The following is a 22,912-nucleotide window of genomic DNA, read 5'->3' as shown; positions in this document are numbered from 1 at the left end:
CCATTTCCAAAACACGGTCCATCAATGGAATACCCACTCACAATCTGCACTGCAAGCCCATCCCCACCGAACCGAAGCACATCCCCACCATACGTATACGGGTACCAGCCCCTGGCAGGGGGCCCCCTGGATGGGGTCCTTCATGAAAGCCAGAATATGGTCCTGCATGGTCTCACTCGTGGCGATTTCCAATGGACTGGGGCCAGTGGTCGCATTGGTCACATTGTAGAAGTATGTACCAAAGTTCATGACCAGGTCCGCTGCATGGTGGGCGCCCAGCCACTTGTAAGGCGTCATCGTTGGGCCAGGTGCCGGCATACTGATATCGGTACGTGGTGAGATTGTTGGCGGCACGCCAGATGCTCGTGTTTGCAGTCGGACAGACCCAGTCTGCTAGTGTGCCTGCGGTAATTCCGGGCTGCCACGGGCCAACGGTGGCATTGGATGATGGCCAGGCGGCCAGGGAGGCGTCGTTGTTGGCGCAATCTGAGAAGATCGCGGGCCGAGGTGAGATCTTACCAGCAGCTGCGCGGGCCGCATAATCAGAGAAGATATAGACATCATCGGCAATGGGAGTAAATTTGATCCCAGGTTCTTCGTCATATTGTCCGATGAAGTTCTCAATCATCGTCATCGGGACTTGTTGCATACACTCCAGTTCTGCGATGGGGTCATCCGGGAAATCACATCCCAGGTTCTTGGCCACGAAGGTAAAGTTGGAATGACTGTAATCCTGCGAGGAGGAAGCGAGCAGCGCCGTGCCAGACTGCGAAAGCGTGCCTTGAACAATTGGCTTATCCCAGAAGGCGTAGTTATGACAGTCGGTACTGGCAGAGCCAGCAGACTGTCCCCACATCGTGATTCTGTCGGAATCGCCCCCAAATGAGGCAATGTTCTCGTGCACCCATTCTAGCGCCTTGCGCTGATCCAGCAGAGCCACATTCGGCACATCCAATGCGGCCGCGTTGGGGTAGCCGAATATGTTGACCCGGTAGTTGATCGTCACTACGATATGGTCCTGGGTGCGACTCACCCATGATGGGGGCAGCTGGCCTGCAATGTCGATCCCGCCAGTCACAAATCCGCCTCCGGTCATAAAGAAAGCAACAGGCAGCTTGGATTTAGAGGAGACTTTGTAGGGTGTCCAGACGGCAATGCTCAAGCAGTCTTCCGCACCTGTCTGCAGACTCAGGCCGCTGGTGTGGTTCTGATCACCATTTCCCACCAGTAGGAAAGGGGTAAATAGGTTCCAGAAGCTGGGAGAACTGGAAACAAATTGAGGACATGAAGGTGGAAACCTCGTGGAGTAATGGTGTTCATCCGAGTGAGGTAGCGACTCCGGTGGCAGGAAGCGGAGCTTGCCAACGGGGGGCTGCGCATATGGGATGTTACGAAACTCTCGGACATTAGGATAGTCGGAGTTCTGAAGGCCTGTGTAGGTGCCAGTCAAGGTGCGCACCGTCAGGAGGGGATCGACTGCCAGGGCAGTGGGCAGGATGCCCGCCAAAAAGGTTGAAATCTTCATGATCAATACGTGGAATTGGCCCTAGTCGAACAAACTGGTGAGGAGCTCCATTAATGCGGGGAATTCGTGCCATATACACCATTTATGGCCCGACCCCGGCAAAGGAAGATTGGTTCTGGTGATATACTGTGGGGAAGAATCGCGGGGAAGCGCACACGCTAGTATATTCAAGACACTAACTACAGATGGAGGTTAAAGGCACTAGAAACCATTTTTCAAAAAAAGGCAAAGCAAGCTGACATAGGAAAAGAATATCATTGAAGCCACACACACATCAGGCGCGCTCGAATAGTAAACACAAATAGCAAGTATCCTGGCAAATGTACATGGCCTGAGACCATTCATTCAACATCCATCCCATTCGGCTTGAAGAAAAGCCTCCACTCAAATATCATGGTAAAAAGCATTTGACAAATTAGATCGCACAGCACTAAACATAGTCCTGGAAATCAAAGACGCTCCAAAAGCAAAAAAAAAAAAAAAAAAAAAAAAAAAGAATTCGCGAAGCCTCAAAAAAGGTTGACCAACTCTTGAGCCCTCGAAGCACGCAAGGGAAAAACCGCAAGTGAACAAAGAGAAAGAAAAAAGATAAAGGATCGTAATGTGCAAAGTAGCTCGGAGAAGGGGAATGGTATCTACGTAAGAACAAGAGAAGGGGAAAACTCCGTCAGGACAAGAGGTTGCAGTGGGTCATGGCGGTTCGTTAGCGATGTGGACCATCTAGATGATCTGCAGGTAGTTGCTCGGCACCAGGCCGGGGCGGGCACGGGTGCTGGTGACTTCGGCTTCCCACCATCCGTCATCCTGAAGGCGGAGTACAGCCAGCACTTCACCCTTGGTGAAGCCGAGCTCCTCAGGAATGGCGGCAGAGTAGCTGTACATTGCGCGAGCAAAATGCAGAACTGGGCGTCCATCGCGGCTGAACTTCCTTCCGGATTCGGCAACAGCCATGGTGCGGCTCCTGGATCGGCCAGGAGGTGCACCGCTGCCATCACCGTAGTAAGAAACTGGCCGGCCGTTTTGTCGAGCTGAGCCATATCCCTCGCGGCTGCCACCACCGTACATCTCAACTTGGTTGCCAGACAACTGCAGCTCCATCCCTCCGGCACTGGAAGGACGAGCCTGCTGTCTGAACTGGGGCTGAGGAGATACAGCACGGTTGGGACCACCAGGTGATCCCCTCTTGTAATCGATTGGCGAGTACGGCGGGTCTTGGGTTCGACGCGGCGTTGGGGACTGGCTGTAGCGACCGTTCATGCTGTTGGACTGGTATGAATTGGGGCTAGGGCTGCCCCCTCCACCGCTGTACTGGCTCGTTCGAGTGTCTGCGCGAGGAGTGACCTGGGGACTGGCACTGCGCCTTGGAGCTGGCGAGCGCGCACGGGGAATGTCCTGAGGGTTGCCGTTTCCACCTCGGAGCATATTCTGAGTTTGGCCAGTGTATCGCTGGGTTGTCTTTTGCATCTGCTTCGAGGTAAACGCCGGCTGAGGAGCATCAAGTCGCTTCACGGAGGGGTCATGGTACGCCGGAGGAGGTGCGCCTGACGAGCCTCCACCATAGGTCGAGCTTGGGGCAGACGGATTTGGTGTCTGAATACCATGGTACCTATCGGCTGACACACGAGAGGTTGACTGCTTGCCATTTGTCTTCAAGTCAGCCAAAGCCCGAGCGATGGGGTCGAGATCATCCTCAGGGCCCTTGATTGGTTGCGCTCCCTTCCCGGGGGAGTTCTTGTCAGGTGAAGCGACATCAAAGACGTTGTTGCCAACATTCAGTTGGAAGTTGGCACGAGGATCCACAGGCTCTGGGCTCCCAGACACACGACCATCATTAATCATGGGAACTCCCTTGGTTGGACTCTGCCTGGCTGGCGAGGGTGAGATATTGGGCCTCTCCTTTTCATGGCGACTCTTGCGGCGGAAAGGACTGTTGCTGAAAAACGCGCTTCTCTTTTTCTGAACCTGCTTGTCGCCTCCGCCATTTGGCAGTCCCGGGCCAGTAGATTTAGCAGGAGAGGACTTGGAACTGAGGTTACTGCCTTGGTCAAAGCTCGACATGGAGGTCGGGTTAGAAACTTCGCTCTGAGAATCGCGGCTGGATGGGCGATACGCGCTGGTTGCAGATCGCTCCGAAGGCGGACCAGCTCGACAGAACATGGTCATACCATCCGTTGGATATGCATTATGTGGAATGGTGTTGATCTCGCCATGCTGATCAGGGTCATAATTTGGTGGAAGATGGCCGCCTCGGCGAAGGTCAAGAGGCGCCGGTTGCTGGGCCCCTTTCTCGGTAGTAGGGTGGCCCATTTGAGCCGCGAGATCGGACTGAGGGTCATTATGGGACTCGTATGCAGACGGCTGGGGAGAGGATGTGCGGAACGCAGGATTCATAGTGCGCTGGAACTGAGCGACGGAGTAGCCGTCCTCTCCTATCTCTGAGCCAGCATCACTGGCATCTTCTTTGCAGAAGTTGATAAATCGAGGAGGATCCGGGATCTCTTGGCCAGTTCCGCGTTCCTTGATGAAGTAAACAATGTCCTTCTCCACCTCGCAGTTCTCAAGCGAGAGGCGAATGCGTTCGCAAGCAGCATCGTCGCTGACGCAGACCGTCGATGCAATGTTCGCATATGTCCAGAGACTGCTCTTTGTGAAGTCCAGACGCTCTTCTTCCAAATCTTGGAATTTCTGCTGCCCATTAGTACGAGCATTTGATAACGGCTGGGGAGTATCACGTACATCACAAGCCTGTTTCCATTCTTTGTTCCAGCGCCCAGTTGTCTCCTCAAGAGTCTTGACCATAGCTTCATACTCGTTGCTGTTGGAGGCCAGCTGGATCTGGGTCTTCTCAAGCTTTGCTTTATTCTTTCGTTCTTCTTGACCCATCACCATGTGGCCTTGCGCAAGATATCCCTTGATACGGAGACAATCCTGCTCATAGCGGTCACGAGACTGCCCTTGTGGTCAGCATACGTGAGACATGATGTTAGATCATCAGCCACTCACCTTGTTCACGGCTTGCGTCTGTTGCATTTTTGTCTTGTGCAGACGCTCAATGCTCGCCTGAATAATCTTCCGTCTTTCCTTGAGCCCACTGGCAAAGGTAGCTAGCGGCTCTTCCAATTCGCCCTTCATCTGAGTCGCGATGGCCGCATGGGCTTTCGCGATAGCTTCGGTTTCTCCGCGAACCACATCAAATGAAGTGCGCAGCGACCCTGTTTCAGACGATCCAAGTGACTTGCGACACAGTGCTTGGAGTTTTCTGGCATATTCGTCTTCGATGGCAGCGCGGACTATTTGTTGACATTAGCAACCGAAGAGGTACCACCTCGGAGCCATAGGACACAAACCATTGTAGAAAGCCTTCAGTTCGTCGTTAGTAATTTTAGAGCCATGCATGCGATCAAGCATAGGGTGAAGGCCGGCATCATCCTTGCCCCAGAAGTTGTTCGCAACTAGAAACCAGACTGTTAGTGAGCTTTCCCGAATGCTCTTTCAGTCAATACATACAAGACATGGACACACTCGGTCCATCAGCCACCGTTCCTGGCATCTTTGTTGAACAGGAGCCAACAGTGTGTTGTAAGGGAAATGGTAAACACAAGTTAACCAGAAGACCAACCTGAAGGTCGCAGGAATTCGAGGCGGATGTGACAGCAGGGCGGTGTTTACGGGGCCGTCTCTCGGGCAACCAGATACATACTTATGTCAGCACCTTGAATGGACCAATCACGTGACCAGCCCTTCCCACTCCGCTTGCTCACCTTGGACAAGGAAGAGAGCCGAAATTACAAACATGTTAATAGATAAATCATGATAATAATAGTGGCACTGAAATTCCCTCTCGATGCAGAAAAAATAATCTTCAAAGCAAACCAATGTGACGCCAGCTTTTACACTTTATCATTACAGGTAGTTGCATCAGACGAGAAAACATCATGGAACGAGGCATACGGAAATAGTCCGCGGGGTAAGAGATGTGGTGAAAAATATGCAAGGCTATCCTCACTGCAAATTCCCGTATCGTGAGGCATGAAAAATATTTAGGATGTCAGACGAAAGAAATTGGGCGGAGAAGAGATTGGGAAACAGCGGGCGGATGAGGAGAGCTCAGGACAGCGGGCGGGGGCTTTGCTGTTGGATGTGCTGGAGGAGGGCATCAAAAAGCCGACCGATCTGCAGAGGTCAAGTTAGCAACTGGTTGATACGCAAGAAACAAGGAAACTCACCTCGGGTGCCGCCTGGATGAAGGGCAGGCGGAAGAAAGAATAGCTCCGGTTCTGGAGGAGCTCCTGGAGCGTGATGATCAATCCCCATGGGTGAGGGCGATGGACGATGAGGCGTTCCAGAAGCACCCGGATGATCTGCTGGCGGATGTCCGACTCATCCTGCTCAGAGTAGTCCACACCAAAGAGACGCAGGATCGTAAAGCTGAAGAAGTAGGTGTGGCTATTGGGATACCGAAGCTGGTTGGCCATCGCGCTCAGAAGGAAGTAACGAGCCTCGGGAGCCATGGTTTGCGCGATCTTGGTCAGAAGAGTCGCGTGCGTCGAGGTCTCGAATGCGCTGCGAGTATTGCTCTTCGAAGCATGTTCAGTCGCCGCTTGCTGGCCAATGTACAGGACCAGCGCGTTCACAAGCACGGTGTCGACGTTGATCGGGACATAGAAGAGGCCAGTCTCCTGCTTCTCCGTAGTCGTGACTGCGTCGCAGATCTGCTGGACTACAGCATCCGAGACGTTATCATTCTGGAACACAGTATCCACCACATCCTTGATGTTCGCCTGCTGAAGAGGAGCATCAATGTCACCTGCAATCTTAGGGATGTCTCGCATCTCCTCAATGCGCTCCGCCTTCAAGCCCTCGCGAAAAGGATCGGGAAGCTTGTGGAATGAGGACGGGTAGGCGCTGAGAACCAGATTCCGTAGCTGAGCGCAGTGAGCTGGGATCACATTGCAGAAGTGAAAGTGGTTCTCGGCCACAAACTCCGGGAAATCATGATGCAGAATCAGCAGGATGCGAAGCACGCCCTTGTACAGGTCCTTAGCAACGTAAGAAATGTTGGCAGCCTTCAGCTGCTCGCCGATGTAGGAGAGCAAGGCTTGCATGATCTCACAGTACGCCGCCCATCCCGCACGTTCCGGCATGTTGAGCATATCAGACATGAAGACTCGGTGGGAAACCAGAGAGAGCCATCCATAGACGAAGCCAGGAATGTAACGAGGCTGGAGAGACAGGAACTTGTTGGCGAGCGCAAAGATCATACCTTGGTGCTGGTCCGTATGCTGAAGCCCGTTCATGGAGTATTCGCACAAGATGCTGGAAAAGAGTCGGAAGAAGACGCGCTGGTTGAACCCTTCGCCACGCATGACCTGGTGATGGTTGAGGACCAAAACAAGCAGTGAGAGGACAGAGTTGAAATAGGTGGGCTTGCTAGCCTTAACAGCGCCTTCACTCTCGCCCTGGAACTTGACCAGAAGGATCACAAGTTTGGCAAGCGCATCAATGTAGAGGAATGCTTCGTCCAGACTGCCGCCCGGGTTTTGCGATTCATGCTCAAACATGGCGATAGAGATATCGATGCTAAGGCGGAAGAACAGAGCAGAGTCTTCTTGGGTGTTCATGACCTGACGCTGGTGCATGTCTTGGAGGAAGGAATGATAGGTGCGATCGGTAGCGCCCGGTGCCTTGTAGATACCGATCCATTCGCTGAAAATGTATTCCATCTGATCGCGCTTTGCCCGGGCCTGGTCGCTAAGGAGCGGGTTGACAACCTCAGGAATCCCCGACTCGCGAAGTTTGCGAATGATCTCAAGAGCTGGTGCGAGACTCGAATCCTCGGCGAGCCACTGGCTCATCGCTTCCAGACTGCCGGAGAAATCAGATCTCAAGGCGGAAGGCTCGTCGTTGAAGAGAACACGATTGAGCAGATTTTCAAGCAGCTCCAGTGCGCTCATGTTCTTCTGCATAATGAGTCGAGTCAAGATCATGTCCACTCGACGGATGTCCAGAAGACCCGCATCGATAAGAGCGACGGTAACAGGTACATTGAACATGTGCTCATCATCAACCTCCGAGAGGAGCGCCCATGTGTACCGTGCGATGAGTGTAGACATGTCGCAGAGTTTGGCCAGAAGGTGCACAAGCACCTCAATCTCCAGGGGTGTCGAGGACTGGGAGTACAAAGTCGTGCAAATCTTCAAAGAGGTCAGACGTGCCAGTTCCTCGCCATTCGGCGACGCAAGGATGGTGCGCAATGCCTGATTGTATTCCTGGAGAATGGCGCTCTCTCTGCCAAGATCCTTGATATGCTCCTCAGGGGCGTTGCGAGCAGACTGTTGGAGGTCGGAGACGATTGTTTCGACCCGCTCCCGAGGACTCTGAGCATCGAGGAAACCATTCAATTGCGGCTGAGCACCGACCATGCCCACCTGTTGCAGTCTGGCGTCTTGCTGCGCCGGGGTCCTGTGGGGCACAGCGGGCTGATCCGCGGGCGTTGAGAGGTTGGGAATGGCGGGATATGACTCTTGGAGGACGTCGGGAAGCTGGCGACCGGTTTCCGTGGAGGCCGGTCCTGGGCCGCGTGACTGGCGGGCAAACTCTTCATATATTGCCAGCTGCTCTTTGTTGAGACCACCGGGAGCTTGCCGATAGGGTTCCGGAATGAATAGACCCCAGCGGTTCATCGAAGGGTCAATGAATGGTTCATTGGGGCGAGCAGCGTGGTGGCGGCGGCGGGCCTCCAATTGGGGCTCGATCACTTTCTCGATCTCTGGGAGAGACTTTTCTTCTGCCGCTTTCTCGACAATGCCACAGGCAGCATCCAGGTTATCATTCACGCACATCAGGATCAGGCCTTCTGGCATAGGCTGATCAGAGTACTCTTGCTGGATCATCCGGATGTAGTTCGTCATGCTGACCTTGAGAGGCTCCTTGCAAGTAACAAGGGCCAGGCTTCCGGCGAGCTGTCTGACCATAATACCCGCCGCATGCCGGACCTTCTCCTCATCAGGCTCCATAGCATAGTCTTTGGAGACTAGCTGAACGGTTGAGATGGAAGCGATAGTAACGGAGCGTTCGACGACGGGAGTGATGATTTCCGCGATAGCACGTTCCACGGCAGTGTGGACAATCTGCCTCAGAACGCTCGGATCCACCATGCTGCTAGCTGACGAGGGTAAAACAAGGATCTTGTCGAGGCTGGGCAAGGTCGACATGATTGCAGCGGGCGACAGTCTCTCGTTCCGGATACCCTGGTTGATCGAGGTGAGAGCCATGTCCTCAAAGGCCTCGAGACCCTCGGGAATGTTGGTAGTGGACAGGGTCTCTTCGCCATGGGCTGTACGGTCTCGAATGACGATGGACGGCTCAATAGTCTTGTGATCAAGATCAAGATCCTTGCACAGAACCTCGATCTCAAACTTGAGGTTGAGTTTCAACTCGGCGAAGTGATACAACTCCAGCAAGAGAGCCAGGATGTCCATCAACCAGGGGTTGGGAGGTTTGAACACCGTCGATTTGGTGGCTTGAACAAGGACCTTGCAGGTAAATGGAATCGTGACCATGAGGCGTTGAGTATCGTACCCCTCCAGGAGCAGACCCTTGAAGTAGACGTTCTTGTGTTTGACAGGCTTGTCCTTGGCGATGGTCAACGAACCGAGCCAGGCACCGAGGTTTTTGAGGTGACCACGATCGGTGGATGAGGTCAGGGTGGCTTCGGAGTTCAACAGCTTGTTGACGCTGACATAGGTCTCTCGCAAGACTTCGGCCCACAGAATCTTGTCATTAATGCGGCCGAGCAAGTCCAGATACAGTTGTTGGAAGTTGGGTTGCAACTTGGCGCGCTCCTCTACGAGGTATGCAGCGAACCATTGGTGATGCTGGTCGCGCAGCACGTCTTGCAAATCCTCCAACTTCTCGTCCAAGTTTTGTTCCGAAACGTTGTTCAGCACAAACAGAATCTTGTCTTGAACATCCTCATCTGGTTCCTGGTAAAGCTCCGACCGCAGAGGGGGATCAACTTGAACAGATCGGAACTTTCGGGATGAACCGTCAGCGGCAGAGGAATCATCCAGATTGCCATTGGTCAAGGTCGATGCCGCAAGATCCTCAAACCGTGCAGCCTCGGCATCACCAACCTGATTGCCTTGCTCGTGCAGAACCTCCTCCGCCTTTTGGAAAATGGGCGTGCCTTGCAATGATGGGATCTGGAGAAGGAGATGACAGAAGCCAGCCCACTCAGGAAGACGGCCGATTAACTGTTCGATTGCCTCCACGCCGAACTTGTACATCGGATCGTGGAGTTCGTGCTCCCTGACAGCCTCAAGGATCATGCCAAGGCCGACCTTCAGCGTGATGCCGTCAACAAGGCGGAAGTTGATGATACCGCCAAACATAACTGCGGTCTTGGTCAGAGCCTCGAGGGGGTACTCATGGTAGCAATGGTATTCATCAATGAGGCCATGCACCATGCAAGCAAAGAGTTCTTGCTCAGTAGGGTCCCGGGAGGACTTGTATTGGCGCATCAACTCCAGCATCTCCCTCAAAGACAATTCTTCATGATACATCTTCCCGAAAAGATCTTGCATCTGCCTGTCAATGGCCTCGGGGAGGGTGTTACCATTTTCGCCATTGGCGTCAATGATATCGTCGAACCCTTCGCCATAGTTGATCAGCCGAGGGTACGTCTGAATACAAATCCGTTGGACGGGAGTGAGATTCTCGCGGTCGCCGACGTACTCCTCCAGAACGGAGAGAAGCGTGTAGACAGTCTTTACTGCCAGGCTGACCATTTGAGCGGCGGACTGCTCCTTCCGTTGGACGTGGAGTTCATCCTCTGCCTTGATCCTCAAGAATTTCGACAGGAGTTTGCCCATGTCCACGGGGCCCTTCTGAGAGGCATTCCGAACCCACTGCTCAAGGTCAAATGGACCTTTACGGTGCGCATAGCAGGCAAGGTCCAGGGCAAGGCCGTTGGTGAATCCAAGGAGATAGTCCAGCCAGCCGTAGGCGACAGCGTGATCATAAATCGCCGCAGTAGACGTGGGATCCTGCGTGAAAGCAGTGAAGAGCTGCTCAGCAACCCACTGCCGATCTTGACGCCAAGCTCCATAGAGTGCAAGCTGATATCCTTCCTCCTGCTTCAAAATGAACACAATGAAGGTTCGCAGCACAAAGCTTTGTTGGACGCTGGACCACGGCTGGGGAATAGCGAGCGCCGAGCAAAGGAAGACTGGGAGGTCGAATTGGACCACAGCCTTGATGAGGAGCTGACTTTCAGCGGCAGCCCACGCGGCCTGAGAAAAGAGAGCCAGGTCGAAAATGGCCTTCATGGCATCCATCGAGCGAAGCGGTGATTTCGCGGCGCGCTCACCTTGCAGCTTCACAATTTCCGGTGCTTCCTCGAAAAAGTCGGCAGGGAAGGTGGCACGTAAATTGGGAATTTGGGAGGCGTCGGTCCGAGAAGCAACAAACGCTGTCAAGAATGACAACTGGGTATCTCGATGCTCCCAGTCACCACCCCAAAGCTTTTGGATATCAATATTCTCAATGGTCGAGAGCACACTGTACAGCTTGGAGAACTGCTTCGGGTCTACCCGCAAGCCTTCCCGGTCAAAGTGTCGGAACACGAGAGGCCAATTAATCTGCTTCTCAGCGAAGGCGCTGAGGAACGTCTCCAGAGAGAACTGTTGCCAGTACTGCGATAGGATCATAAAGAGAATAGCGCTGGCGATATGCTCATCGCCCCAGCTCTCTGATCCCGCCGCGTTGATGACCTCAGTGACGGTCTCAGTGTTTGCAGTCGCTCGAGGTCCCTTGGAGTGAAGTTGCCGAACAAGGACGTATCGGGGGTTGACGAAATTAAACATCTGAAGAGCAGAGGATACTTCGAATGGCATGTCCAGACCGAGTTTCTGGTATCGCAGGTTTGCGGCATACACCAGTTTCGCTTTGACATCGTCGGTGAAATTGCGAGGGGGGTATAGGATAAATCGCTCAATTGTCATCCCCAGGAAGGCAGTCGAGAAGTCCTTTGTGGCATCGGAAGGGTTCGCCAGGCTCTGCAGGAAGGGGGTAACGGAGTTTGAGAGGATCGCATCGGCTGCAAGCAAGAAAATCAGTGTGATTCACCAGGTGGAAATAAGACAGAAGAACATACCCTTTGCGCGAAGGTCGGACTTGTTGGTCATCTTAAAGGCCAGAGCGAGAGCAACCTTCACCAGGGGATCGAGACGGAAATGGTCTAGAAAGGTCGACAGGTCAAAATCGCGGAAGATGTCTCCTTCGGATGTATCCACCGTCTCGGCGATTTTCTGAGCCTGTTCGATGTCCGAGGAAACTTTCTGCATTTCCTGGACGAGAAGGGGGTAATTGGCGGCATTTTCGACGGACTTATTCACTCCGGGGAAAATCTGAGGCGCATTGCCTGTCAGAAGACGGCGAAAGTATTTAGAGAAAACTTCCATGCCGTTGGATGTGACAAGCTAGACTTAGGATTAGCGCTGCGCACTGGTAGAAACAGCATCTATCTTACCTTGTGGATTTGAGCAGCTTTGGTTTCCCACTTCTCTTTGCCCTCTTTCTCGGTGATGGAATCGAGCAGGAGAAAGACCTGCGCGATGGAGATCTTGGTGAGTGATGATTGACTCGAATGAGCGGCTGCAGAGCCCGGCTTATCGAAGCCGGTTGGAGAGTTCACGGTTGTTCCGGACGATAGCGGTGAAAAGGCTACACTTCTGGAAGATCCCGGCCCGCCTCCTCCCCCGGAGCCTCCACCACCCGTGATGGAACCGACAGACGCCAAATGAGGCCCTCCAGATGGGGTATGGGCTCGCGACTTGGGCGACGAGATCGATTGGCCCGGTTGCGACGAGCCAGACTGGAGCGAGGTGAATGGAGAGGGCGCGTTGCGGCCACTGGGGAGACCCCTGGTGGAGCTCAGAACAGCAGAAAAGGACGAGGTGAGAGGGGAAGATGTCGGAACCCCAGGGCCTGCGTCCAAGCCCCGGGCAGACGCGGAGGGGGCGGCAGAGGAGGAAAGGTTGGTCGCGAGCGGAGTCAACCCACGACGAACACTGGACTGTGAGGAGGACCGACCCCAGGCACCAATCTCGGGTCTAGACGAAGAAGATTTGTCGGTGCCAGAAGCAATCGATGACTGGGCGGAATGGTGAGGGGGAGGGAAGGTCATCTAGGAGACGCGATCATTTGATCTGAAGGTCGGAAGGACAGATTTTTAAGCGTGATGGATGCGGTCCACTGAGGATAATGGATATAACAGATCGGTCACGCGAGACGAGCTGAATTGTGCGACCTTGAGAGAGAGGGAAGAGGTATAGGTAGGGGGGTGTGGGTGGGGGTAAGAAGAAGATAGGGATGGGTGATGAAGGGATGGATGGGCGGATGGAGAGCAGAGTGGGCGTCGGAGGTTGCTCGTCAGGTGTCGAAGGCGGAAGGTGTTGGTGCCTAAGGTGTCGAGGCACTACGCACGCTGCTCGGTGACTAACTTATAGATAGAGCTTCCCAAGCTAAGCTCGGACTCTCTTTCACCCCTCCACTTCCCCGGCCACCTCCCTTCAATATGGCCTCTGAGTACTCCGACGATGGGACCGAGCTGGACCGTCCGGCGGTTTTTGGGATGGTAATTACATCGTTGATGCCGGGTGGGTTTCTTACTGGCTCTTACTGACGGGCAATAGGATGCGCTCCTGGCGCCGTTCCGCGCGCTGGTGTCCAAGTCGGCCATGCGCCTCTACCTGAACACTCTGCTGTTCATCGGCGCATCGATGGTGCTGATTGGAGTTTCTGTAGTTGCCTACACCATTTTCTATTTCCGATTTATCCCCACGGTCGGATTGGAACGCGTGGTGCATCTGCAATTTGGGTAAGTGAGCTGCGCCTCGGTGGCACCTCAAGGGTCCTAACTCGAACAGCGATGGCAATCCCTGGGGAACAGCCTCCTTCAACTCGGAATTTGTTTCGCTTCAGCCCTACGATGTATCCGTGACACTCGAGTTGCCGCGCACGCCCTCAAACCTCGGCACCGGCAACTTCATGATCGACCTCACCCTATACTCTCGACCAGGATCAGCGGTGCTCCCAGGCTCAGGCAATGACGCGAATCCAATCATGCAATCCCGCCGCCCCGCTATTTTGACCTATACCTCACCGCTGGTCGACGTTGCACGAAGGATGGCGCGCCTGCCACTCTACGTGGTCGGCTGGCGTCGCGAAGCCGAAACTCTCGAGGTGTCAATGCTTGAGCAGGTTGAGTTCGCTCGAGGTTCGCGCAACTTGCCGCAGAGTTTGCGCCTAGAAATTCAGAGCGACGATAAGATGCAAGTCTACAGTGCTCGGGTGCAATTTCGCGCCCGGTTTACGGGCATGAGGTAGGTGTCTTTAGAGTTTCATTTATATCCAAAGCTGACAGTAGAACAGATGGTTTATGTACCGCTGGAAGTTCACTTCCTTCGCCATCTTCAGCTTCCTGTTCTGGATGCTCTCAATGGCTTCGGCCAGCCTCACCTGGCTGCTTTTGAACACCCTCCTCCAATCCGAACGAACCCCAACAAAGACGATTAAGGAGGAAGACCCTAACAACATCAAGGACGAGCCCGAAGATAGTCCTACTTCGCCTGAGCCTAACATCAAAGAGGAGCAAGAGGAGAGTGCTCTGCTTCAGAGCTTTCCGTCGGATGATCCGGGCGTTGGCTCTGGGCTAGAAAGCGCAGAGGCTCGTGGGGTACAGAGACGACGAAGTCATCTCAGAGACGAGCCTGAATGATGTGTTTTGTTTAGTTAGAATTCCCACTGCTGCCCGATATACCCATCCATAGTTCCCGTTCCCGAATGCATGAATGTTCGCGTTCCGCCCAACCAGGCGGGGCATTTCCGACTTCGCTCTTTTCTTCCTTCCCTCCTTCCAATTTCCAAGCAGTAAAGCCCAATGCATATCCTGGTGAGTGGACTACTGATCGAGATTTATTTTCCTGAAATTCCCGCTCACGTCCTCGCAACATAGGTCACCAACGACGACGGGCCTCCGTCGAATCACTCGTCGCCCTACGTCCATTCCCTCGTCCACTCGCTCCAGTCCGCCGGCCACACCGTCTCGGTAATTCTCCCGCACCAACAGCGATCATGGATCGGTAAAGCGCACATGATCGGTGCCTCGGTGAAACCGACCTATTTTCGGCCGGGTACACTACACCAGGAAGACGGGACAGTACACCACCTGCCGCGGGGCAGCAGTGGCGATGCCGAGGACGACGTCGACGGCGACGAATGGATCTTGATTGACTCGACCCCAGCGAGCTGTGTTCAGATCGGCCTATTCCACTACTTCCAGGACCGGGGCCCGATTGATGTGGTCGTTTCAGGCCCAAACTACGGCCGCAACACCACCGCCCTGTTCGCGTTGTCCAGTGGAACCGTTGGCGCCGCAATGGAAGGCGCGGTGTGTGGGAAACGGTCCATTGCGTTATCGTACGCCTTCAGCTCTCGCAACCATGACCCCGTGGTTATCGCAGAAGCATCGCGCCACTCGGTCCGGTTGATTGAGCATCTGTGTGCCAACTGGGCCGATGACGTCGACCTCTATAGTGTCAATGTCCCCCTCGAACCCGGCGTCAGCCAGAATAAGGTCCTCTACACGAATATGTTGCACAATACATGGAAGTCTGGTAGTTGCTTCCAAGTGGCCGACCGGGCATCCGCCGACCCCGATCTGCTGGAGCAGAAGCTGCGCGATGAAGGTGAGGCCGGAAAGAACGTCGATGCGAGCGATCTGCCAGCCCGGAAAGGCAGGATCCAGCACAAGAACTTCAAATGGGCACCTAACTTCCATGACGTGTATCAGAGCGTGGAAGAGAGTGCTCCCGGGAATGATGGCTGGGCAGTCAAGGAGCAAATGACCAGGTATGCGACCCGTCTCATTTTTTTACACCATTCGGTGCTAACTTTTAGCAGTGTCACACCGCTGAAGGCCAGTTTCATGCACGCACCCGGTATTTCGGGGGAGATTCAGCTGTGAGTGGAGATTCTGGCATGATACAGATGTGCTTTTTCCGGATATACTTGTGGCTGGCACTTTAGATATTTGGATTAGCTGATAGACATCATCACGCTTCCCTACATCTATTGGATTCGAAGTCATTCTAATCGATTGGCACCGTGTAGATCCGCGAACCGGCCCACACTCTACTCCATTGTCGACTGCGACGATTCCTACGTGCAAGCCCTAGTCGAGCAAGCCTTGACTCGCCGCCTCGGTGACGCGGCCTGCACAAAGCGGATATCTTCTCTCGAAGACCTCCCCGATGCTTCAAGTCTTGTCTTCCAATACCGTGAATATGAGCGCCTGGACTTCGAACATGTCTTTTCGCGGCCGTCTACCTCTCTGGCAAACGCGTACGTCATTCGCAAAGCCTTGATCCGCAAACACTACCTCTCCAACACGGTTTCCAACTGGGTCTCCAAGCACCCGGAGAGCATCCTACAGCGCCACTTCAAACCGGCATTCGACTTCGAATTGGACTACGCCGAGTTCCTGGACGAGGCTCTGCTGGAAGCCTACGAGCTTCGCGATAGCCTGGAGAAAAACGAGGTACGACCCGACTCTGAAAAGGAGTGGTGGATCCTCAAGCCCGGTATGAGTGATCGTGGCCAGGGGATCCGCCTCTTCAGTACCGAAGACCAACTGCGCGAGATCTTCGAAGAGTGGGATGTGGATTCGGATGACGAGGCTGAAGAGGATGACCCCAACTCTGCCGAAGCTGCTCACGACACCGGCGTGGTCACCTCCCAACTTCGCCATTTCCTCGCACAGCCCTACATCGACCCGCCACTCCTCCTTCCCTCATCCTCAAACCGCAAATTCCATATTCGCACCTACGTGCTCGCAACCGGTGCCTTGAAAGTCTACGTTTTCAAAGAGATGCTGGCCCTCTTTGCCGCAAAACCCTATTGCCCTCCGCACGAAGAAGACGACGAGGTAAAGGACCTCGCCCGTCATCTAACCAACACCTGTTTCCAAGACGGCGGCAGCAGCAATGAAGGTAGCGTCCGTCGATTCTGGGATCTCGACGACCACGTTCCGTGTCTGGATGCGGACTGGAAGGAGAAGGTTTTCGAGCAGATCTGCTCTGTTACCGGTGAGGTCTTTGAGGCTGCTGCACGGGGCATGATGGTGCATTTCCAGACACTGCCCAATGCCTTTGAGCTCTTCGGGGTGGATTTCTTGGTTGATAGCGCCGGTTGTGCTTGGTTGTTGGAGTTGAATGCGTTCCCGGATTTTGCGCAGACGGGAGAAGATCTGAAAGAGATTGTTGTGGGCAGATTGTTCGAGGAGACTATTGATGTGGCGGTCAAGCCGTTCTTTGGTCTAGGGGCTGGTGGACGGGGTGATTTGAAGCTGGTGGCGGACCTGGATCTGGGTCGTCGTGCCTAGACGGCTGTTTTGGTCATGCTGTACAAAGGTTTGGAGATTACAAAAATGGCATAATAGACGAAATTATTACAATGGATTTAATGTGTTTATGAGACGGTTGTTTCGTTCATGAGACGGCAACTTCCTTTCCTACAAACATAGGGCATAGAAAGCACGCCTCTTCCATCCTCTTATAATCAATGCTCTCTCACATTTCAAGTCATTAGCACGCTTGGGCGTTAGTTCAGACCAGCTCGGTGGAAGAGAGTGAGCGGATGTGGTGATTGACTGGGCACTGGAGGAGTCCGGCAAAACATTGTGCCTAGATGACTTCTGCAGACTACGTAGAGAGGAGAAGTTACAGACACAATTAATTGACAGGATGGGTGCAATTTCAACCTAGACCAATCAGCTAGAGAGCATTTCAGCACCCAAACACACGCCGAAGCATACCAGGCCAATCAGTGCCCCAACCCGTGCCCGTGTGTTGATTAGCGGATTGGTCCGCGCCCAGGGACCGACGGCTTGACTTGGTTCCTGGCGATCGCCAATTGTTGATCCTTATCATTTGCACGTGTGGTCCAATGCAACCTCTACCACTTATCGGCTCTAGCCCCGGGATGGTGGCTTGTTATGCGCGCGATGCAGTTAAAACCCAGGCCTCGCGCCTAGAAATGCGCCATGGGCACAATTCTCTCCCACCATGAAGGTCACCACTGTTGCTGTCCTGCTAGCATTTTCCGCCGCCGTCGATGCTCGACCTACGGTCGACACTCGCTATCGCTACAAGGGCCCCGCAGTGCCCATCGGCGATTGGGTCGACCGTACGATTAATGGCAATGGCAAGGGTTTCCCCCGTTTAGTCGAGCCCCCGGCTGTCAAGCCGGCCACTTCCCATCCGACCAACAATGTCAATGTGATTTCGTTGTCGTATTTGCCCGAGGGCATTCACATCCACTATCAGACGCCTTTCGGTCTAGGCGAAGCTCCGTCGGTGAAGTGGGGGACTAATCCCCGCGAGCTGCACAACCATGCAAGCGGCCATACCCACACGTAAGAGCTTCGCGCTCGTCAATCCCATCATCTATACTGACTTCACTCTAGCTATGATCGTACCCCGTCGTGCTCGCAGTTCAAGGCCATCACGCAATGCAGCCAATTCTTCCACGAAGTGTCTTTGGACCACCTCAAGTCTGGTACCACCTACTACTACCAGATCCCGGCTGCCAATGGTACCACCCAGTCTGAGGTGCTGAGCTTCAAGACGGCCCAGAAAGCCGGTGACCCGAAGGAGTTTTCCGTGGCGGTACTGAATGACATGGGCTACACCAATGCCCAGGGCACCCACAAGTACCTGACGCAGGCTGCCGACGAGGGCACCGCCTTTGCCTGGCACGGTGGTGATATCAGTTATGCCGATGACTGGTCGTCTGGGGTCATGCCCTGTGAGGATGACTGGCCCGTTTGCTACAATGGCACCAGCACCTCACTCCCTGGAGGGGTGATTACGAACGAGTACAAGAAGCCGCTGCCCAAAGGCGAGGTCCCGAACCAGGGTGGTCCTCAGGGTGGTGATATGAGCGTTCTGTACGAGTCCAACTGGGATCTCTGGCAGCAATGGATGGGCAGTGTTACCAAGAAGATTCCTTACATGGTTCTGCCTGGCAACCACGAGGCTGCCTGTGCCGAGTTCGACGGCCCTGGTAACGTTCTGACTGCTTATCTCAACGACGATATCGCCAATGGCACTGCTCCCAAGGATGGCCTCACCTACTACAGCTGCCCGCCGTCTCAGAGGTACATAAGATCTCCTGCCAACCACTAAACACCGCAAAGCCTAACCCGTCTTTTTAGGAACTTTACTGCGTACCAAAACCGTTTCTACATGCCCGGTGCCGAGACTGGCGGTGTCGGCAACTTCTGGTACTCGTTCGACTACGGTCTGGCCCACTTCGTTTCCATCGACGGCGAGACGGACTTTGCCTACAGCCCCGAGTGGTCCTTTGCAGAGGATGTCTCCGGCGACGAGACTCTGCCCACTGAGTCGGAGACTTTTGTCACTGACAGTGGTCCATTCGGAGCTGTTGAGGGTAGCGTGAAGGACACCAAGTCCTATGCTCAGTACAAGTGGCTGAAGAAGGATCTCGCCAGCGTGGACCGCAAGAAGACCCCGTGGGTGATTGTCATGAGCCACCGTCCGATGTACAGCTCCGCCTATTCCTCCTACATGAAGAATATTCGCGCGGCATTCGAGGATCTCCTGCTCGAGTATGGTGTTGACGCCTATCTTTCCGGGTAAGTTTTCCTTTCCCTATGCCTCCAGAGGACCTATTAACTTATAATCTTACCCATCAGTCACATCCACTGGTACGAGCGCTTATATCCTCTCGGCACAAATGGTACCATCGACACGGCCTCTATCGTGAACAAGAACACCTACCGTACCAACGCCGGCAAGTCCATGACCCACATCGTCAACGGTATGGCAGGCAACATCGAGAGCCACAGCGAGCTCAGCAGCGGCCAGAGCCTGACCAACATCACTGCTGTTCTCAACACGAAGGAGTATGGATTCAGCAAGATGACCGTTGTGAACTCCACTGCTCTGAAGTGGGAGTACATTCGCGGTAACGATGGCTCTGTTGGCGACTCGCTCTGGTTACTTAAGCCGTGCAGTGAGCACGAGACTCACGGCAAGAAGCCTACTCCTCATCACGGCGGGAAGTCTCATCCTGTAGTTTAATACATAGTTCGGAGCCTATGTCAACGGGGAAAGATGAAGCTGATACCTATCAACTCCAACGGAGCAAACTAGGCAGGCTTCTCGACAAAACATTGATATTTCTGAGTAACTAGTTCTTGATCAGACAAAGAATTTATTTAACTAAGGACAACAAATCTGGAGAAGGGAGAAAAAGAGGAGAGCTACGGCTGCAGCCTCCAAAAGTTAACTGCTAGTAAGCTCGTAGGGGTAAAAGTATCTAGGTCTTCTTCCATATCGCTGACGAAAGCCTGATATATACACAGCAAAACCATCCTCGGTATAAATGCTTCATAATCAATATGATATGTCATGATTTCCAAAAGATCCGTCCCTCAAAGAGCCTGCGCGCGGTGCGAAACACCGTCGCAGACGCCAACCCGCCATCTGCCTTGAACTCAGCACCAACCAGCAGGTTGCCACTGGCATGACCGATCGTGATCCCCGCTCCATCTACGGGTGTCTTGCCTGCAACAACATCCGCCACCGTACTCCCCTCCACCCGCGCCGCAGCGGCCAGCGCCAAGGCGACGGTGATGGGCACTGCCTTGTGCGGCTGGCCCACGGAGAGAGCACGGGCGAGGAGATCGACCTCCGCAGGCGTCTGCTTTAGCTCTTTTGAGACACTGGTCTGTGAAGGGGATGAGACGAGACTGATTTTGGGGATACTGCCTGGAACAGCGGTGGGTGTCTCTGCTAGACCCATCTTCACCCCAGCCTGGCGGCGGATAGAATCTAACCGGGACAGGAGGGTTGGGTGTGCTGAGATGTCGTCTGGAGTAAGGTTTCCGTCCACGTCGAGGTCTTGCGCTCGGACGAAAACGCAGGGGTTGGCGACGTCGATACATGTCGCTCTGACGCCGTCGAAGACGTCCGTCACGCTGCCGGTCGGTAACAATGTCCCTGTCGCCGAGCCGGCTGGATCAATGAAATCGAGCTGCACGCGCGCAGCGGTGCCAGCGACTCCATCTATGGCGAAATCGCCACTAGAAGCCGCTTCGCCATCGACAACAGGAAACGAGGAACGAATGATCTTGCCCGAGTTGGTGTTATGGATGCGCACTGAGACTGAGTCGGGGCTGTTCTCTGGCAACGCAAAGAGCCGGTAATCAACGGCAAAGGGACCAACGGCACTGCTCATGTTGCCGCAGTTGCTAGAGTAGTCGACGTCGCTATTTTTGATCCCCAGCGAGACAAAGGTGTAGTCGACATCAGCGTCCGGGTGCGTCGACGGGCCCACCACGCACACCTTGGACAAGCTACTGATGCCTCCGCCGAGGCCGTCCAGCTGCCGGCCATAGGGATCGGGGCTGCCAATCACCCCGCGGAGAATGGGGGCCCAGTCGGCGCGGTTGGCAGGCAGATCTTCTTGCTTGAAGAAGACGGCCCGCGAGGTGCCGCCTCGGTAATAAGCTGCGGGGAGAGCGTGCTGTTTTTGAATGGGTTGAGTGTGCATTGAGCGTCTGAAGGAGGTCAATAATGGGAACTTCGGGTTGCAGAGATTCCGTCGCAACATGGTGAACCTGACAGAGGAGAAGTGTTGTTTCCCCACGTCGGTAGAAGAATGCCCCCCACGCGTAGAGGCTAACTCTATAACTCGAAGGTTTTATACTCATCCTAACTAGGCGCAATGAATAATAGCCCAGAGCTGATATTTCTTCCTGATCTTCCACTGAGACTTAGTATTACTGTGTTCCCGGCGACGGTGATCATTTTGATTCATCGGCATAGATTGTGGGAAGGAGTTTTGTCCCAATGGATTGAATGGGTTGGAAAAGTCCCTGTCTATCAGGAGTTGGCTGACGGATCTATCTTGTACGCTACATATAGTGGTCTTTTGGCCTGGTTGGGTAGTACGTGCGTGGATGCAGTCCTCACTATCTCAACCAAACCGCTGCTTCGCCAATGTCTGAAGCCAGGACATAGTCTCCTGTTCCTTCTCGCGATACTTCTGCACCCGTTCTTCCCGCTCTGCCGCGCGAGCTCGAAGGATTTCCTCTCGCCGGATCTCTCGCTCATTCTTCTTCCGCTTCTCGTTCTCTTTCTCTTTTCTCAACGAAGCCAGATCATTGTCCCCCGCGCCCATGAGCTCTTCGTCCCGCGCACCTTCGGGTGACCCGCCACGAGCCTCGGCAAATGACTTGTTGGCAGCAGCCAGTTCCCTGCGCTTCTCGAGCTGCCTCTCCCGTGTTCCGGGTTCGGCGCGAGGTGCAACCTCATCTTCTAGGTTGCGCACAGCGGATCTGTGCGAGCGTATTTCGGCGCGGAGCTGTTGTCGTGACTCGTCGCGTGCGGCAATGGCGTCTTCCATAGCGGATTCTGCAACTACATGAGTGAATTGGCCAGTCACTAGATGGTTGTGGTCTTACCTCTCTTCAGCTCAAGATCTTGCATGTTTGGGATCGTAGGACCAGAATGTGGTGCACCCCGTCCATATCGACCTTCCAACCCAGAATGTGGGAGAGCCGGTCCGTAATCTTCGTCCTCGTCATCCTCGCCCGCTGGGCGTTCCGGGGCCTCCGTACCGCCCTTTGTATAATCAGAAGATGCGGCTCGACCTCTGCTCGGACCCGGCATCGGCTGTTCGGCGGCGCTCTTGCGTGCCTTGTCCAGCGTAGCAGGGTCGTACCAGCCCTCGGCGAGTTCTCCACGGTTCCTAAATTTATCAGAGATTGGTTAGGTAGAGAGTCTGGAGCCTTCTTACCATTTTCCCACAAAGCTTTTCCATCGCCCCTTCACCTCTTCCTCCGTTAGGTCTTCAAGAAAGATTCCCTTCTGGATATCCAAGTACATGGCAAACATAGGCTCGTAGACTTGCAAGTCGCGTCTGGACAACTCGCGAGCTTGGAGCGGGAGGATCACGGGCTCCGTGGGTTTCGCGGGTTCTTTGTCCCGTCTTCCATGACGGTCTCGATCGCGCTCACGGTCTCGGTCATGACGATGCCGGTGGCGATCTCGGTGGTGTCGGTGAGATCGGTGTGGGGAGCGCGAGCGCGAGCTGTCTCGGTGGTGTCGGTGGCGGTTATGACTGCGGTGATGGCGACGGTCTGGGTCTGCGGTGGTCTGTGGGGACGGATGGGGAGGTGAAGAGGGATTGGGTGAAGGCATCGTGTCGCAGTGGTGGTGGTGAGAAGCACAAGTTGAGAAACTTGGCGGCTGGATCGATGCGCAAGACTTCTTATCTTATCGTCAGCCTAGACAG

At 54.3% G+C, this 22,912-nt stretch overlaps 7 protein-coding genes across 7 annotated transcripts; 2 read left to right on the top strand and 5 right to left on the bottom strand.

The window, feature by feature from the left end:
* Positions 1-21: 21 nt before the first annotated feature.
* N7474_009477 (carboxylesterase) lies at positions 22-1,525 on the bottom strand (the record flags this gene model as incomplete). The annotated part of the gene is given in 2 exon segments (XM_057200887.1): positions 22-319; positions 333-1,525. 2 exon segments carry the CDS (start codon positions 1,523-1,525, stop codon positions 22-24), a joined length of 1,491 nt encoding a protein of 496 aa, XP_057048874.1.
* A 720-nt stretch (positions 1,526-2,245) lies between these two features.
* Positions 2,246-5,075, bottom strand: N7474_009476 (formin-binding protein HOF1; the record flags this gene model as incomplete). The annotated part of the gene is made up of 5 exons (XM_057200886.1): positions 2,246-4,210; positions 4,262-4,474; positions 4,529-4,815; positions 4,873-4,977; positions 5,033-5,075. The coding sequence occupies 5 exons, from the start codon at positions 5,073-5,075 to the stop codon at positions 2,246-2,248; spliced, it is 2,613 nt and encodes an 870-aa protein (XP_057048873.1).
* Positions 5,076-5,632: 557 nt separating this feature from the next.
* Positions 5,633-12,713, bottom strand: N7474_009475 (CCR4-NOT core subunit CDC39; the record flags this gene model as incomplete). The annotated part of the gene is made up of 4 exons (XM_057200885.1): positions 5,633-5,698; positions 5,752-11,624; positions 11,682-12,006; positions 12,057-12,713. The coding sequence occupies 4 exons, from the start codon at positions 12,711-12,713 to the stop codon at positions 5,633-5,635; spliced, it is 6,921 nt and encodes a 2,306-aa protein (XP_057048872.1).
* Positions 12,714-13,103: 390 nt separating this feature from the next.
* On the top strand, positions 13,104-16,970 carry N7474_009474 (uncharacterized protein; the record flags this gene model as incomplete). The annotated part of the gene is made up of 7 exons (XM_057200884.1): positions 13,104-13,163; positions 13,222-13,406; positions 13,456-13,911; positions 13,961-14,264; positions 14,544-15,439; positions 15,491-15,550; positions 15,701-16,970. 7 exons carry the CDS (start codon positions 13,104-13,106, stop codon positions 16,968-16,970), a joined length of 3,231 nt encoding a protein of 1,076 aa, XP_057048871.1.
* A 682-nt stretch (positions 16,971-17,652) lies between these two features.
* Positions 17,653-19,692, top strand: N7474_009473 (purple acid phosphatase family protein; the record flags this gene model as incomplete). The annotated part of the gene is made up of 4 exons (XM_057200883.1): positions 17,653-18,002; positions 18,054-18,746; positions 18,804-19,244; positions 19,305-19,692. 4 exons carry the CDS (start codon positions 17,653-17,655, stop codon positions 19,690-19,692), a joined length of 1,872 nt encoding a protein of 623 aa, XP_057048870.1.
* A 328-nt stretch (positions 19,693-20,020) lies between these two features.
* Positions 20,021-21,226, bottom strand: N7474_009472 (DUF453 domain protein; the record flags this gene model as incomplete). The annotated part of the gene is made up of 1 exon (XM_057200882.1): positions 20,021-21,226. The coding sequence occupies one exon, from the start codon at positions 21,224-21,226 to the stop codon at positions 20,021-20,023; it is 1,206 nt and encodes a 401-aa protein (XP_057048869.1).
* A 366-nt stretch (positions 21,227-21,592) lies between these two features.
* Positions 21,593-22,818, bottom strand: N7474_009471 (uncharacterized protein; the record flags this gene model as incomplete). The annotated part of the gene is made up of 3 exons (XM_057200881.1): positions 21,593-22,035; positions 22,080-22,366; positions 22,415-22,818. The coding sequence occupies 3 exons, from the start codon at positions 22,816-22,818 to the stop codon at positions 21,593-21,595; spliced, it is 1,134 nt and encodes a 377-aa protein (XP_057048868.1).
* Positions 22,819-22,912: the final 94 nt, after the last annotated feature.

The sequence above is a fragment of the Penicillium riverlandense genome (assembly GCF_028828495.1).
Source record: "Penicillium riverlandense strain IBT 135883 chromosome Unknown utg000008l_segment0_segment0, whole genome shotgun sequence".
Taxonomy (NCBI): domain Eukaryota; kingdom Fungi; phylum Ascomycota; class Eurotiomycetes; order Eurotiales; family Aspergillaceae; genus Penicillium; species Penicillium riverlandense.
This window is presented reverse-complemented; position numbering and strand designations above follow the sequence as displayed.